The 14,684-nt window shown below is 43.6% G+C and overlaps 1 protein-coding gene across 1 annotated transcript in view; it reads right to left on the bottom strand.

Moving 5' to 3' along the window:
• Window positions 1-14,684, bottom strand: part of PRR5L (proline rich 5 like) — a 149,439-nt gene that overhangs the window by 26,543 nt on the left and 108,212 nt on the right. The window contains exon 5 of the mRNA XM_077818545.1: window positions 1,092-1,149. Within this exon, the coding sequence (XP_077674671.1) occupies window positions 1,092-1,149 (58 nt within the window). The remainder of the gene's footprint in view (window positions 1-1,091; window positions 1,150-14,684) is intronic.

Genomic DNA, 14,684 nt, shown 5'->3' with positions numbered 1-14,684 from the left:
GTACAGGACTGCACCAAACAAGTGGGCAGTAAGCCAAATGGAAGGTGGCCCCTGTAAGGAGGAGGTTAGCAAATCCTGCAGCTCCTGCACACTGGGATTACCGAGCTGCTCACTGGCAACACATGGGTTGAGATATCAGCTTCAAAGAAAGCAGTGCTAAGGAATCCAGCGGTGCAAGAGTGTGTGCCTTAATTGGCATTTAATGACCCAGAAAAAGCGGGTCAATGGGGAAGCTGGCTTGGATCAGAGGCTACAAAACTGGGTCAGCAAATGGCAATCTAGTTTTCATGAGACAGAGCTGCACAAGTTGATTAGGCAAACCTAATAAAAGTGACTTATTACCAAAGATCAACCATAACAGCCGCTGTCCCACTATTCTTCCCCCACCAGACCTTCAGAAGCAACTGGAGCATGACACTGTGGGGCCATAGTTTGAATGACCATTAGGTCTTCAAATATGGAGAGTTTGAGGCCTGATGGGGTTTCATCCCCATCCCAGTGAAACACACACTCATTCTAGTACATTTGTTGAGGGCTTTCAACAGAACAAAGCTATGATACTAGTGGTACCAAGGTTATGGTCACAAGATCATGAGTCCAGGCCTTTCTGCACAGTTTCAAAGCATCTTAAGAAATAAGGCAAAAGCCTGTCGGGGCTTACCACTGTTTTAAAGCAAGGAAGCAGGATTCATATCAAGGATTGGCACCATTTGGAAACTGGGTTTAAATTACACTGCAGAACCATGTGTGAGCCTTCCTGGTGAAGAGAGAGGCTGATGGAAAAGCCTCAGTCATGCTTTAGACTCAACAAGATCCAACATCCCTCAAGTAACATACGGGCTGGAGTACAATGTAGTTCCCAGAGGAGTTGCATGGATGTGTTAAACCCGTTCAGCTGTATGCTAGCCTGAACTGGGCTTAGTCAGTGCATGTGATCTCAGTTGCATATAAGGGGCCTTAGAATTTCCCGTCATATGAATCATTCGGAGATGATGGGCTTATGACAGATGCATCTCAGCTGTCCAAACATCAAAAGCTGACTCACAAGGGCCCTCCAGGACCCCATTCCAAAACAGTCTCTCTGTACTTGCCTTCGCACAGCTTAACCTTCTCCTCTATAAACAGCAAGCCCTTCGCAAGGAGCTGGTTCTGCCAAGAGAGAAGAGAGAGACATGCATTTGCTTTTCCCAAGAATTAAAATGAACTGAAGACAGAGTTTTATTGCTGTTATTTGCTTGACATGCAGGTGTCCAAAGTTCAGTCAGAGCACCCCCAGCCCTAACCGTGGACTTTGCCACGTTAAGAATCTCACACAGGGTATTAACCCATACCTAGCCTACAACTATTTTTTCCAGCACAACAGGGTGCAGCAGATACATAGACCATTTCACAAAACAACTGGACTTCCAGGTGAACTGAAGGATGAGCTTGTTTTAGGCCACAAGACTGGGAGTCAGGAGAATCAGGTAGGTCTCTTCCGGGGACTGCCACAGCCTTTCCATGTGCCCTTGGAACAAGCCATTTAGGGCAGATTTATCCAAGTATTTAGGCAAGTAAAGATGCAGCTCGGCACCTGATAGAATTTACAAAGGCGCCTAATCTGCTCAGGCACTTCTGTAAATCCCAGTAAGCACCTAGCTGCATCTTTATGTGCCTAAATGCCTTTGTAAATCCACCCTTAGACTGTCTGTGGCTCAGTTTCCCCATATGTAAAAAGGGTTAATAACACTTACCGACCTGCTACCACTGTTGTGGGAAGAAAATCAGTTATTGTGAAATGATCTGAGATTCTTGCATGGAAGAGCTAGAGACGGGTAATGTACATATTCCTATCTCAGAAAGGTTGGACCCCACCACAGGCATTGCATCAATAGGGAATGTGCCTCCTGCTCATGGGAAATGCTGTACCATGAGAGCGAAATGGATATTCAGGGGGTATCTCTCTCTCCCACAGTGCAGAGTGTGGTATCTACCAGGTTGTTGTTTCTTTTCATTGTCATATCCCCGAGACTCGCCTATTCTGAACAGGTAATTGTGTAGGAGTCACAATCTTCGTCCCCTATTTTCCTTTAACCAACGGGGAAGTGAGCTGTAGCTCACGAAAGCTTACGCTCAAATAAATTGGTTAGTCTCTAAGGTGCCACAAGTCCTCCTTTTCTTTTTGCAAAGACAGACTAACACGGCTGCTACTCTGAAACCAAACAATATTCTGTAACACAGAAGCAGCCTTTAGATCAGCAGGAGTCCCAGGCCTCCATAGCACATAATCATGCCTACGCTGCCACTTTGAATGCCTGAAAAACTGTTGCATCCATGATAGTGGCAGACCCGGTGCCAGCTCATGCCAAGGTCCCAAGGCCTCAACTGAACACTGACCAATACAGAGCTGGAAACCAGTCTGACTCACCTGTGTCCTAGTATTGTCAAAACTGGTATGAGACTTATAAACTTGTGTTTAGCATTTAGACTTCATGAAATGCATGTAGGTTACTGTATGCATTTATCTCACCGATAATATCTGTATCCCATGTTATAAGATAATATTTAAGTGCTTGCACTGCAAAGGAACAGTCAGAAAAGAAGCATTACCAAGTGTGAAACGCTAGTTTGCCACAGGAGGTGTTATCTCCTGCCCAACAAAGGGAGGCCCACAGACAGCAGGCAAAGCATCGTGGAACATCGGAGGACAAAAGACTTTGTTGATTGCCCCCACACACGTACACCCATGAAGAGGAAAAGGACTCATCCCATCAGGTTGAACTCTGCTGCTTGGACTCTGAGAAGCAAGGATTACTAAGCATAAGCAAAGGTGCTTTGCCTGGGTAGCCCTAAAGGACATATAGAGCTTGCCCATTATAGAAGCTTCTACCATCTTTTGAAATCCAAGACTGTAACTTGCGTGTGTGTGTATATGTTTATCTTCTTTAATTTTGTAAATAACTAATTTATTTTTCTTAGCTAACAAATCTTTAGTTAGTTTATTATAGGATTGGCTACAAGTGTTGTCTTTGGTATAAGATCTAAAGTGCAATTGACCTGGGGCAGGTGACAGGTCCTTTGGGACTGGGAGTAACCTGAATATTAGTGTGATTGTTGGTGTAAGAGACATTCTATGTGCACGCACTAGACTTAAGAATTTATCCATGTAGGTGAGTGTGTGTGTGAGTAGAATCTGACCCCTCAATGTTGCCAAGGTCAGCAAAACCCTCAAGTTCTCAGTTAGGCAAATCAGTCATTGAATTCAAAACAGCAAGAGGCTCCTTCTGCCCTGGAATCTTCTGCAATTAAAGCACTTTAGCACTTACATGCTACATTGATAGGTGCCCTGGAAATACCTGAGATTAAAAAGTGACCTTCTTCCCTTGGCATCTTTACTTTCGTCTGAAATCTTGGCAAAGAGCATTTAAGAAAGAGAACAGCTCCAGTAACTTGATTTGGGGCTGTCCAATACATAATTCACCCACTAGAAGGGTTCCCCAAATATACATAAAGGGCCAAACTCTGCCTTCAAGTCAATGCTGTTGCATGGAAGGCAAGTCAAGACAGAATTTGTTTCAAGGTATATACATATGATGGAGCCAGAGATGATTAAGACATTTGGACTGAACGGCATATATGGGAGCTGTAATGTGGATGGAGTGCTGGCTATTGCTGCCATTCTAAAACCGTGTTATTTGAACCTGTTCAAAGCAGGTTTAATTATTCCAGTACTTTACCAAAGTTTCCAACACTGGGGGAATTGGTGGCACAGAAAGGGCCAACGATATCATCAGAGATCAGAAATTCAAGCTGTCAAACTGGAAGCCATTCTCACAATGCCAAGAGCAGCTATTCTGCAATCATAGACTTGCCAGCACATTGCTTTTTCCTGTTGGCATCCACAACCTTTTAACTAAGGTTAACTCATTTGTGCCTCATTTGCAAGCAAATTAAGGAATTCAAATGCATAGGCCCTTAGGGCTCCATTCCCCACACACTAGCCCCTGCACGAAGGAAATTTCACATCCCTGGAACAAACAAGCGGAGCTACCCAGATCAGTGTGGATATTATGGTGTTAGGGGACTAGATAACAGCACTTTAGTCCACAGAAACAATTTATAGTTTGGGCATACATCATAGATGGCACTGTGTTTCTGCATCACACTATAGCCCTGCAAAGGTCAAAGGTTTTTGCATGATTTGGAAATGCAGTTACAACATGCTTTTTAGCAGGGTCAGATAACACAGTGCTTCGAATGCCAGCAGCAGATGTCACCCCATCCATGCTGCAGCTCCAAAGGTTGCTAAATAGGGGTAGTCAAGCATTTTCCGCTAAAACTTTTTTCCAATGGAAAATTTTGGGTTTGTGAGGACAGGTCTACACTTAAACCACTTCAGTGAAGACGTTAGTACACCGACAGGAAAGCCTCTCCCATCAGCATAGTTAATTCACCTCCACGAGAGGCAGCAGCTATGTTGATGGGAGAAGCCCGCCTGTCGACATGGCAGCGTCTACACTGAGGGCTAGATCAGTATAAGTGTGCTGCTCAGAGGTGTGGATTTTTCAAATTCCTGAGTTATGTCAATGTACATTTGTACTGTAGACATGGCCCTACTAAACTAAGGTTTTTGCAAACAGGGTCTGCTTTCTGTGAAAAATTTCAACTTTCTGATTTTGTTTTTTTGACAAAACGTCTAATGTTTCTGCAGAAAATCCCACCCCCTATTTTCCAACCTGCTCTATAGTGGAGACGAACCTTGTGTCTACAAAGCTTCAGGCTTCCTATATTGCAAATGCTGGTGAAGCTTTAATTGTCTCAAAGTTTCCCAAGGGTGAAGACAGGTCCTTTGAGAGACACATTCACTTGTCTGGGTACATCACTAAAGATTTTGGATGCAGTTGTAGCCATGTTGGGCCCAGGATCTGTGAGATACAAGGTGGGTGAGGTAATATCTTTTATTGTACCAACTTCTGTTGGTGACAGACACACAAGCTTTCGAGTCACACAGAGCCAGGGCACTGGAATGGGCAGGGGAAGCACAGGGCCATGGACCCATCACTTTTTACCAACCATAAGGGCAAGCAATGGGGGGGAGGGGCAGTGAGGAGCGAGTGGAGGCAAGGTCTCGGTGGGGGGGGGAAGTGGCGGTACAAGGGCGGAGCTCCCAGGGGAAGGGGCGGCAAGGGGGAGGCAGGGCCACAGTTTGGGCACTGGAGGGTGGGGGGTGCCGCAGCGGGGCTTCTGGGGGAAGGGAGCTTCCATTGCTCCTGCACAGAGCTCTTCTATAGGTCTGGGAAAGGTACTGAGAGTATCACAGCTAAATACAAGATTGAACAGATAGTTAAGTATAGGTAGTTAGCACATATTCTAAGGGACAACTCAAGGTGAAGTGACACAGAAGTTGGTCCAATAAAAGATATTACCTCACCCACCTCATCTCTCTACAGATTTTGGACTCATTTAGCAGAACAGGTTTTTCTGTTCATTAGTCCAGGAGCTGCTTTGCTTTACTGCCAAAAGACACCAAGATTGGAAACAGATTAAATTTAAGCTTCCTCCTCGCAAGATCAAGCACTCAGCCAGATACATTTGCATTTTAAAAAAATCCAACAGTGTAGTTTGCTGAGGAATGAATGCACTCTAACAAACACAGAATGAAGCAAAGGTTTGCACCAGACCTTATCTAGATTACATGTCTCATTACTGCTTTATCCCTGGTTGCTATAGGCAACATAGAGGGATATAGCCTAGGGAAAAATAAACTGATACAGTTACAAGCAGGAGCAGATAAAGCCTCACACACCAAGCAAGCTTGAAGGACACACATCTATATGAAAGGGAGTTACATTGCCCACCTTCTTCCCTTTGCTATTACAGGAGAATTGTATGCTTGGGTAAGAGATTATTCCCCTTCTGAGTCAACTTTCTCCTGGATCCCATAGTGAAATCTTAACCTTACAGTCATGGCATCACAAGTTGCTGTAGGTCTAGTGATGGGTGCCACAAACACTGTATTACTACTTCACTGTGGGAAGAGGAGATGGACCGGAAAGGAACAAGGCCCTGGATTAACCCCCAAACAGTTAGCAAACATGGCCCAAGTAAGTTAGGGAAGGTGTGTGTTTGATAGCAGATACAAACAAATGGATTTATGAAGTCTGATAGGATAAGAACTCCTATGTTTTTATAATGCATATAAAATCACAGTATATTTGTTACAGGTCTATGGCTGGAAGGAGCATCGGAGAGGGCCAAGAATCCCAGCCGAGTCAACTCAGGTCTTTCTCCTCGAGGAAGATGAGCACAATATATTTTCCAGTGGCTGAGAAAGAGAGAGAAAGCACGCACGCACATTTGTGTGGAGGGAGCAGGCGTGTGGCAGGGGGGCTCTTTTGGAAAAAGCCTCAAACACTGAGTCCTGTCTGCTCTGTATGGACATTGTTGGACTAGAAAGTTCCCAAAGGGAGTCACATGCCCATCAGTAAAATGAAGTCACTTGGTGGGTGACACCTTCTTTGACCTAGTGACAAAGCATGGAAGTTTTTTCTTCTAGAGGAAAATGAAGCAAACTTCTCCAGTTGTATCTGGAGGGTGAATTTTAAGTAGGCAGAATGCAATTACCTGAGCTGGAAATTGGCTAGGATGCTACAGTTAACACCCAACTCTTACGAAAAGCATCAGGGGAATCTTTAGCCATTACAAGCAGTTTCACATCTTGTCTGGAAGATGGATATGCCTCTGGCCACACACACACAAAATCAGAAACAATTCTTTTCCCTTCACATTTCAGCACTAGAGATGTCCTATATTTCTAAAAAATATACTTACCAAGGACAAACAACTGTTCAAAATGAAAGTCTCATTTCCATATCAAACTCAAAAAATTGTGCCTGTTTCACTGAATTTTTTTACATCGTATTTCATAATTTCTTTAGCTCAATACAAGCTCCATCTCTGATCAATTTGCACAGTTCTTGCTTTGAACATGTAGCTCTTGCATCAAATTTTGCAAGGAAACTGACATTTGAGGGACACAAATGTCATCTAAAATTGTGTGCCCAGAAAGACATTGCCAGTTCTGTACAGCTCCAGATTATAGATGCACATCTTCCAACTTGTAGGAGTTGCTTTAAAACCACAATTGGGCTTTAGCTGCAGAGTTCATCCCTGAAACTCCCCAAAATTTAGCTAGGTGGATGGATATGGGAGTTTATTTTGGCCCAACAGACAGAATAAACCACAATATTCAGAAGCACAAGAGAGACCTGTGACATAGCAGGGCACAATCCAGACTATTTGGGAGCTGTGTCACCCCTGCCCTGCAACCCTGGGAACCTTATAATGCCTTGCAGTAGTAGATACTCCCACCTGGGCCACTCACAAACAACCTTCCAGCATGTAAACCACACCAGAGTGTCTGTGTGTAACTGCACAGCTGCACCCTGGCTCTCACCAGCAGCTGCACCCTGACTCTCACCAGCCTGGGTTATGCTGCAGGGTGACCCCAACACACCCCTAGTCCCAGACCTTCCCCCAGAAATGTATATCCTGTACTGGCCAGCTCTCTCCTGAATAGTACAAATATATTAAGTCTGTTATTCCTATAAGGAAATAATATGCCATCTTCTTATTTTAAACTGTGTACCCAGACCTCCAACTTCAACACAATGGATTAGATAAAAAGTTAAACAAGTTTATTAAGTACAAATAAAGAGATTTTAAGTGAGTACAAGTAATGACGAATAAAAGTCAGAAATGGGTGCAAGAAAAATAAAGGTAAAGTGCTTACTAGTATCTACGTAAGAAACTATCTTAGCTGCAAAGTAAACTTTCTCACCACTTGCTTCCAGCAAGGTTACTGATCAAACTCTTTAGGGGAGCAAAGTCCAACAGCTGTTTCCTTTGGTCTTAGATGCACAGAATGATTTGGGCAGGGAGAGGGAGTGGGGTGCCTTGGGGTGTTTGTCCCTTCTTTTTACTGTTTCAGTCCCCCTCTTGAAAAAACATTTCCAGCTGAGACCCAGGAGACAAAGACTCTATGTGGAAGGATGTTCCCTGCAGGTTTTTTCACCCATTTGAACTTCCTTTGTTTTCACTTCCTGCCTGACTCTGTTTACTGCTTAAATGCAAATTAAGGCAAGCTCACATTCCTTCCTTTGTTTAGAACAGATCTGACTTCTGCTTGGGCAGGGCAGTGGGGTTTGGAACATGTGTTAACAACACCATACAGGGAAATCTTGTAACTTCACATACAATGTTGCCACACATATTTTACCAGGACAATACTGACCAGCAAATTATGAGTTTTCAAACAATACCTTATAAGGCAAACCTTGTACAAAGATTATTACAATAGTGCGTAGGGTATGAATACAGGGATGTATTCTGTCACACTTTTCACCTTTGTATGTCACAATGCCTCAAAAATACAAAGCAGTTCCGATCTAGGGGGCTTGGTCAAGCCTTAAACTACTTTTAACGTAAAGAAATCAGAGGAAAGCTTTACGGGCACACAAAGCGAGAAAGTGACTGAGGCCACGTCTGCACTACGACCACAGCTACGGCGCCATAACCATGCCACTGCAGCACCCTAGCATGGACATTTCCTACAGTGGGTTGTTCCATCGCTGTAGGAATTCCACTTCCCCAAATGACAGTAGCTAAGTCAACGGAAGCATTTTTCGGTCAGCATAGCTGCATCTACATCAGGGGTTAGATTGGCATAGCTATGGTGCTCAGAGGTGTGAATTTTTCAGATCCCTGAGTGCTGTAGCTATGTTGACCTAACATTTTGACATGTGAACCAGGCCTGAGTGTGAGTGAATAGGACAGCGTGCGTGCCAGGCAGAGTTACAGCCATTCACAAAGAGGGTGTTACTGTAAGAATCCAGCCCACAATGTTTCAGTGTTACTGCAACTACAGGGAAACCAGACAACACTCCTGCCCACATGCGGTTGCAATTCAGAGTAAAGTGACTAAGCAGGGCCCACAGTTCCATGTAAATTGTAATGGTAACAACTAAAATTCAGAGTCCCTGCTGGTGAATCAGTCAGTTCCACAAAGGAGCTTTGGACCAGCCCTGCGAGGTGGTGAACACCTTCCACAGTCACCTGCACCATGCAGGACTGGGCCCTCTAGTAGAATCATATCCTACACACAGCCCTGCTCTGCCTATTAAGCCCTTCCAAGTTCAGAGGACTGGACCAATCCTAAGGAGTCTCTGGTGGAGCTGTCCCCCTAAGAGCCCAGCAGGGAAAGTGCCAGGTGCAGGGGAAATTTTATTAGTCCTCTGGCTCAGCTCCTCAAGGCTTTAGCCTTATTCAGTTTTAACCCAATAGGCTGGATGTGGGGTATAGAATCATAGAATAGAATAGGGTAGAGGGGCCATCGCCATCAGCAGGTGAAAAAGAGGATTTGAGCTACAGAACATTTGGGCTAAAATCATCTTCTTCTTCTTTTTCTTATTCCAAGAACTGGGGGGGTTAGGGGGGAGGGGATAGAAGAGGAGACTTTTTTCTAAGCACACTCTAGCATGAATTTGTCTATTTTCTTTGAAAATCTGGACACCCTAGTGGGATTTAGCTATCCCATATATTGATTATTTGCAAAGCTCTGTATATATCTCAGCAAACTGGACCTAAACTCTGGGTCAAGGTCTCTGGATTCTGCAACTCTCTGATGCCACAGGCTTGAAAATTCAGCAGCAGCTTCATTTCAATTTTAAGAAATTGAGGTTTTGATTAAATTAAATATGAGAATACAATCAGTACAGAATCCTATTACTGATTTTGATATCAAAGTCAATATATTTTATGTTGTCTCTGTGCTTTCAGTACACCACAGTTTTGTACTGCATGTAGATGTTGGAGGAAGCTGGAGGTTTTGGCAGCTGGGCAAAGAACAGCTTGGGTTTCCACACCTCAGGAGTCAGTTTGGGGTAAGCACATTAGCTGGGTATTCTGGCAAAAGCAGTCAGAAGATAAATACTTAACATTTACATTTTCCATCTCTGGATTTGAGTGTTAACAACCCACTGGAATGTGAGAAGGAGCAGTTCACCCCAGCCAAAGCTATCATTTCAGGCTGCCTGCAGACTCAGGTACATAATGTATCAATATGTCAATCTGCAATAGGTTTACATTTTTAAAGACTTTCATCATGTGTATGAGGGCTAGATTATAACTGAAAATGTGGATTCAGAAACATTCAGCACAGGGTAGATCCTGCAGAAAATCAGAAGCAGTAGAATATACTGGGCGCTGGTTATTTGGTCTTTAAAAGCTCAAAAGTCAGTTTCAGTAACATGGCTTATATCTCCTCTAAAGTTACTAAGGCAGCAGATTAGAAACAAAAACCTCCTTCAGAATCAAACATTTGAATTTCCACGGAGATCTTTATATGAGTGTGTGCATTAGTCTGTTATACTATGGTTTTGTTTAACTACAAGACAGACTTGATAACACTGGGGCCATGGGGATTTTGAAGATAAAATCTCCCTAGACTTCATTAGGACAATCTAAGAAATATGAAGATACCTACTAGCTCATTCCATTCTTGATGATTCCATGCAGTGTAAGAACTGGAAATTTCCATGAGTGCTGGTGAAAATTACTTCTGAGCAACCAATTCAAGTGACTCACAAAGTCAGCTTTGTCTTAGCATCTGAACTATGTTCCATGGAAAAGTTCTTAACCTTCAGTGGTTGAAACAATTCTTTAAAAAATAATGTAAGAGCCAGCACTCAATCTATGGAAAATGTTATTTGAAAATTCTTAGCACTCACTAATAGTGTAGTGTACTCTGTAATGTAACAGGACAAAAATATTAAAGGAGCTTTATAATTTTCAGCCGCCTGCTTTGTCCACTGCTTGCAGAAAGAGCAGCCCTTTAGAGCTAGCTCATGGGGGCTTGGAACCAGGTTGGACCAGCAGCCCCCCATCAGCTCCCCGTTCCCCTAAGTTCCCTGTGCTGCAGCCGCCCAGCAGGCTATCAATTGCCCGCAGTTCATCTGTCCCTCCCCCCACTGCCATGTGCTGCTCCTGCCCTCTGCCTTGGAGCTGCTCCCTGAGCCTCCTGCTTGCTGTGCATGTGGGGTGGGAGAGAAAAGGGGAGCTAATGTCAGGGTGTCCCCTCCCCCCTGCTCCTGCCCCCCGCTTACCATTTCTCCATAGAGCAGGGCAGACGGGACACAACAGGGCTCAGGAGTTGGGAGCTTGCTGGCCGCAGCTGCGGTCTCAACTTCCTGATCTACTTAAAAAGGCAATGTACTTCGAGTGCGGTCAGCGAACTTAAAAGGACAATGTGCATCTCTCTCTCTCACACACACAGGGTGTGTGTCTCTGTCTGCCATGCTGTCTCCCCTCTCTCCATTTGTGCTGTCTTATAGAGTGTGCGGCTACATTAACAACAGCTCACCCGAATGCTAGTTCATCTTTTAGCAGTAAGACATTCCCTGGAAATATCCCACCTCTTCCACCCTCTAACTTCACCACCTCAACCAAGCTTCACAATCATCATTGCTGTGTACAGTATTAAATTGTTTAAAACTTATACTGTCTCTCTGTGTGTGTGTATATATATATAAATAAAATAGTTTTTAGTCTGGTGAAAAAATTTTCCTTGGAACCTACCCCTCCCCCCCCCCATTTACATTAATTCTTATGGGGAAATTGGAGTCGCTTAAAATCATTTAGCTTAAAGTCAATTTTTTCAGGAATATAACTACAACGTTAAGCGAGGAGTTACCGTAATTGTCCTGCTTGCACTAGAGTATTTAAAATTGCACACATTATCTTGAGGGGAAAACAGATCTATCCTTGGAATAGAGGATGGCGGGTTGTACATTTTAACCTCATAGACGTTAAGAGCAGAAGGACCATCATGATCATCTAGTCTGACCTCCTGCACATCACATGCCACAGAATCTCCCACCCACACCTGTAACAGGCCCATAACCCCCGGCTGAGTTACTGAGGTCCTCAAATCTTAATTTAAAGGCTTCAAGTTACAGAGAATTCACCATTTACTCTTGTTTAAACCAGTAAGTGACCCATGCAAAGGAAGGTGGAAAACAAAAAAAGAGAACTTTGGAGAACCTAATAAGAAAAGAGTTCTTCTCTGATAGAGAAATATCAACAAGATAGTTTGGTTAGTAACACACACAGACTGCCCCATTCCACTGCCTTTCTATTTCCTGAACAGAGATCAATGGAAAGGTGTGTCAACTTTTTATAGTCAATGATGTGCACTGTAAGTCTAATTTCACAAGCACACCAGGGAAAGATAAACTGCTTCCTTCTTTAGTTTACATCTCATATTGCTTGTCCTCTTATGGAATGCCTGCACTGAGGCTTTATTGCATCAGCGTGAGCCAGACTGGGGCAAATCACATTTTTAGCACTTGACTATACTAGAGGTAAAACTCTGGTCCTGTTGACTTCAATGACAAAACATTCATCATGTTTGGACTGGTTCCGCTGCATGAATGTAGTTACACCAGTGCAACCCCCACCCACCTCCCAAGAAGCTAAAATTAACTCAAGTGTAGACTAGCCCTTGCACTGCCAGCTCTTTGGAGCATGGACCATCACGTCTTCTGTATTTGTACAATGCTGAGCATATATGGATCCCAATCCTGATCCTGATTGTGGTCTGTGGGGCCAGTAATATAATATCATCACTCTACTGTTCTATCAAAGTGATATATTTTACTATTCTATCCGAGCCCCAGTGTTACTGATTGACAACTTTGGTGAAAGAATCCCCATATTATCCACAAAACAAGGCAAGGTTTCACTTACTAATATGACTTGACCCTGAACTGGCGGCCCAGCCAATACGGATGAGAGGGGATTTTAGTCTATCTGGCCTATTCTATCATTGGCTGTACTGTGGAGAGGTCGAGCAAGCATCAGTTTGTATCACAGATATCCATTTGGCCTAGACAGCATTTGAATCTATGACCAATGATTCTAGCCATCAAGTCCTCCAGGACTTTTCTAAATGTAAGCACATCTTATTCAGAGTTAAAAAACAAAATTTGCCTCTTTCAGTATAGTCCAGAACATGGAACATTCAGAGACAATCAGTGCTTATATACTAGCACTTTATATTGCTCCTTCTAGCATGCATTGCTTCACACTTGTTTTTGTTCAGTCTCATGCCTCATAGGGTATGTCCACACTGTGATCAAAAACCTGCAGCACTGAGTCTCAGAGCCCGGGTTAGCTGATTCAGAGGGCTTAGACTGTGGGCCTATAAAATTGCAGTGTACAGGTTTGGGTGGGACCACAGGTTCTCACAGCCTGGGCTCCCAAACGCCAACCATGCAATTTTATAGCCCTCCGAGCCCAAGTCAGCTCACCTTGGCCAGCCATGGCCATGACACAGGTCTTTTATCACAGTTGTAGACGTACCCTAAGTATACGTTTTGTCTTGTGTTGAACTTTTTTTTATCAGCCCCGTCCGTAATATCTGACCACCTGTGTAGGCCCTTCTGGAGTCCTTCACAAATCTAAACAAATATAATGGTTTGAAATGTTTAAAAAAAAACCCCAACCTCAAAGCCAGTTAAAGTAATAGTGGTCTTCCACTCAGACCAAACTCTTTGTAATAGGGACTCACTACACTACTGTCTCACTGCTGCTCACTGACTCTTGGCTCACATTCTAGGAAATGGCTCACATTCTAGGAAATGTCCTACCATTAAGTGAAGCAAAAGCTTTCTCCTTCCAATAAATGAGTTTTGAAGACAGGGTCTGAAGAGGTGAAACATAGCTGCCCGCAACACGGGAGTTTATTTTTCACTCAACAGCACGGTTTTTAAGTCATGCAATCTAATACTGAAAGGAAACACCATCAGTCAGTTTTTTTTTTACTACTGACACAGTACACAAGCAACTTCAGCCACCTCAGGAAGTGGTGCAATTTTGTCTTCTCTTTTACTGGTAGAGAATAAAACCAACACGGAAATCCCTGTTGTTCTCAGCAGTCCTGCTCTTTTTTAAATAGCACCACTGAATGATTGCAGTACTGAAACCATCAGCATGCCCCTGCACTCATCTCAAACACACTTTCATGTGGTTATGTCTGACCACAGATGATGACATTATTAGTTAAAGGCTGTTACATGTATGCAGATTTGTGACTAATTACCTCTTCTCCAGGCTTTAGATTTTTGCTTCTCCACAAACTGGAATTACGTTTCTGGGATCCCAAGATAGTGATCAGACTAAATTCCTGCTGATAGGGTAGGGTTTTTCCCCCCCCTAGAGGGGGAAACTTTCATCCACTATTTCTAAATATTTGGGGGTTTTTTAAAGTTACGCTCTGAGAAACTGAGCATCTGTATTGGAAACATAGGAATTACCATACTACATTAGTTTATCCAGTCCATGCTTTGCACTTATCTCAAGGGGTTCTCAAAGCACTTTATAAAAGGTGGGTATCAGCCCTAGTTTACAGAGGGGAAGTGATTTACTCAAAGCCATACATCAAGTTATTGACAGAACCAGGAGTAGATCACTTTTTTTCCTGGACCCAGTTCCACCCTTGCCCCACAGTCCTGTGCTCTAACCACTAAAGACCCCTGCCAACCCAAGGCAAAAAGAAACATCAGTGCACCCAGTTCTCTATTAGATTGCTCAAGAGAGGCATTTCCTTCCTGATCGAAGCAGGTGATCACATCACACACTGAGGCATG

Source organism: Eretmochelys imbricata, chromosome 6 (genome assembly GCF_965152235.1).
Source record: "Eretmochelys imbricata isolate rEreImb1 chromosome 6, rEreImb1.hap1, whole genome shotgun sequence".
Classification (NCBI taxonomy): Eukaryota; Metazoa; Chordata; order Testudines; family Cheloniidae; genus Eretmochelys; species Eretmochelys imbricata.
The sequence above is the reverse complement of the archived record's forward strand: the minus strand, read 5'-3'. Positions and strand labels throughout refer to the sequence as shown.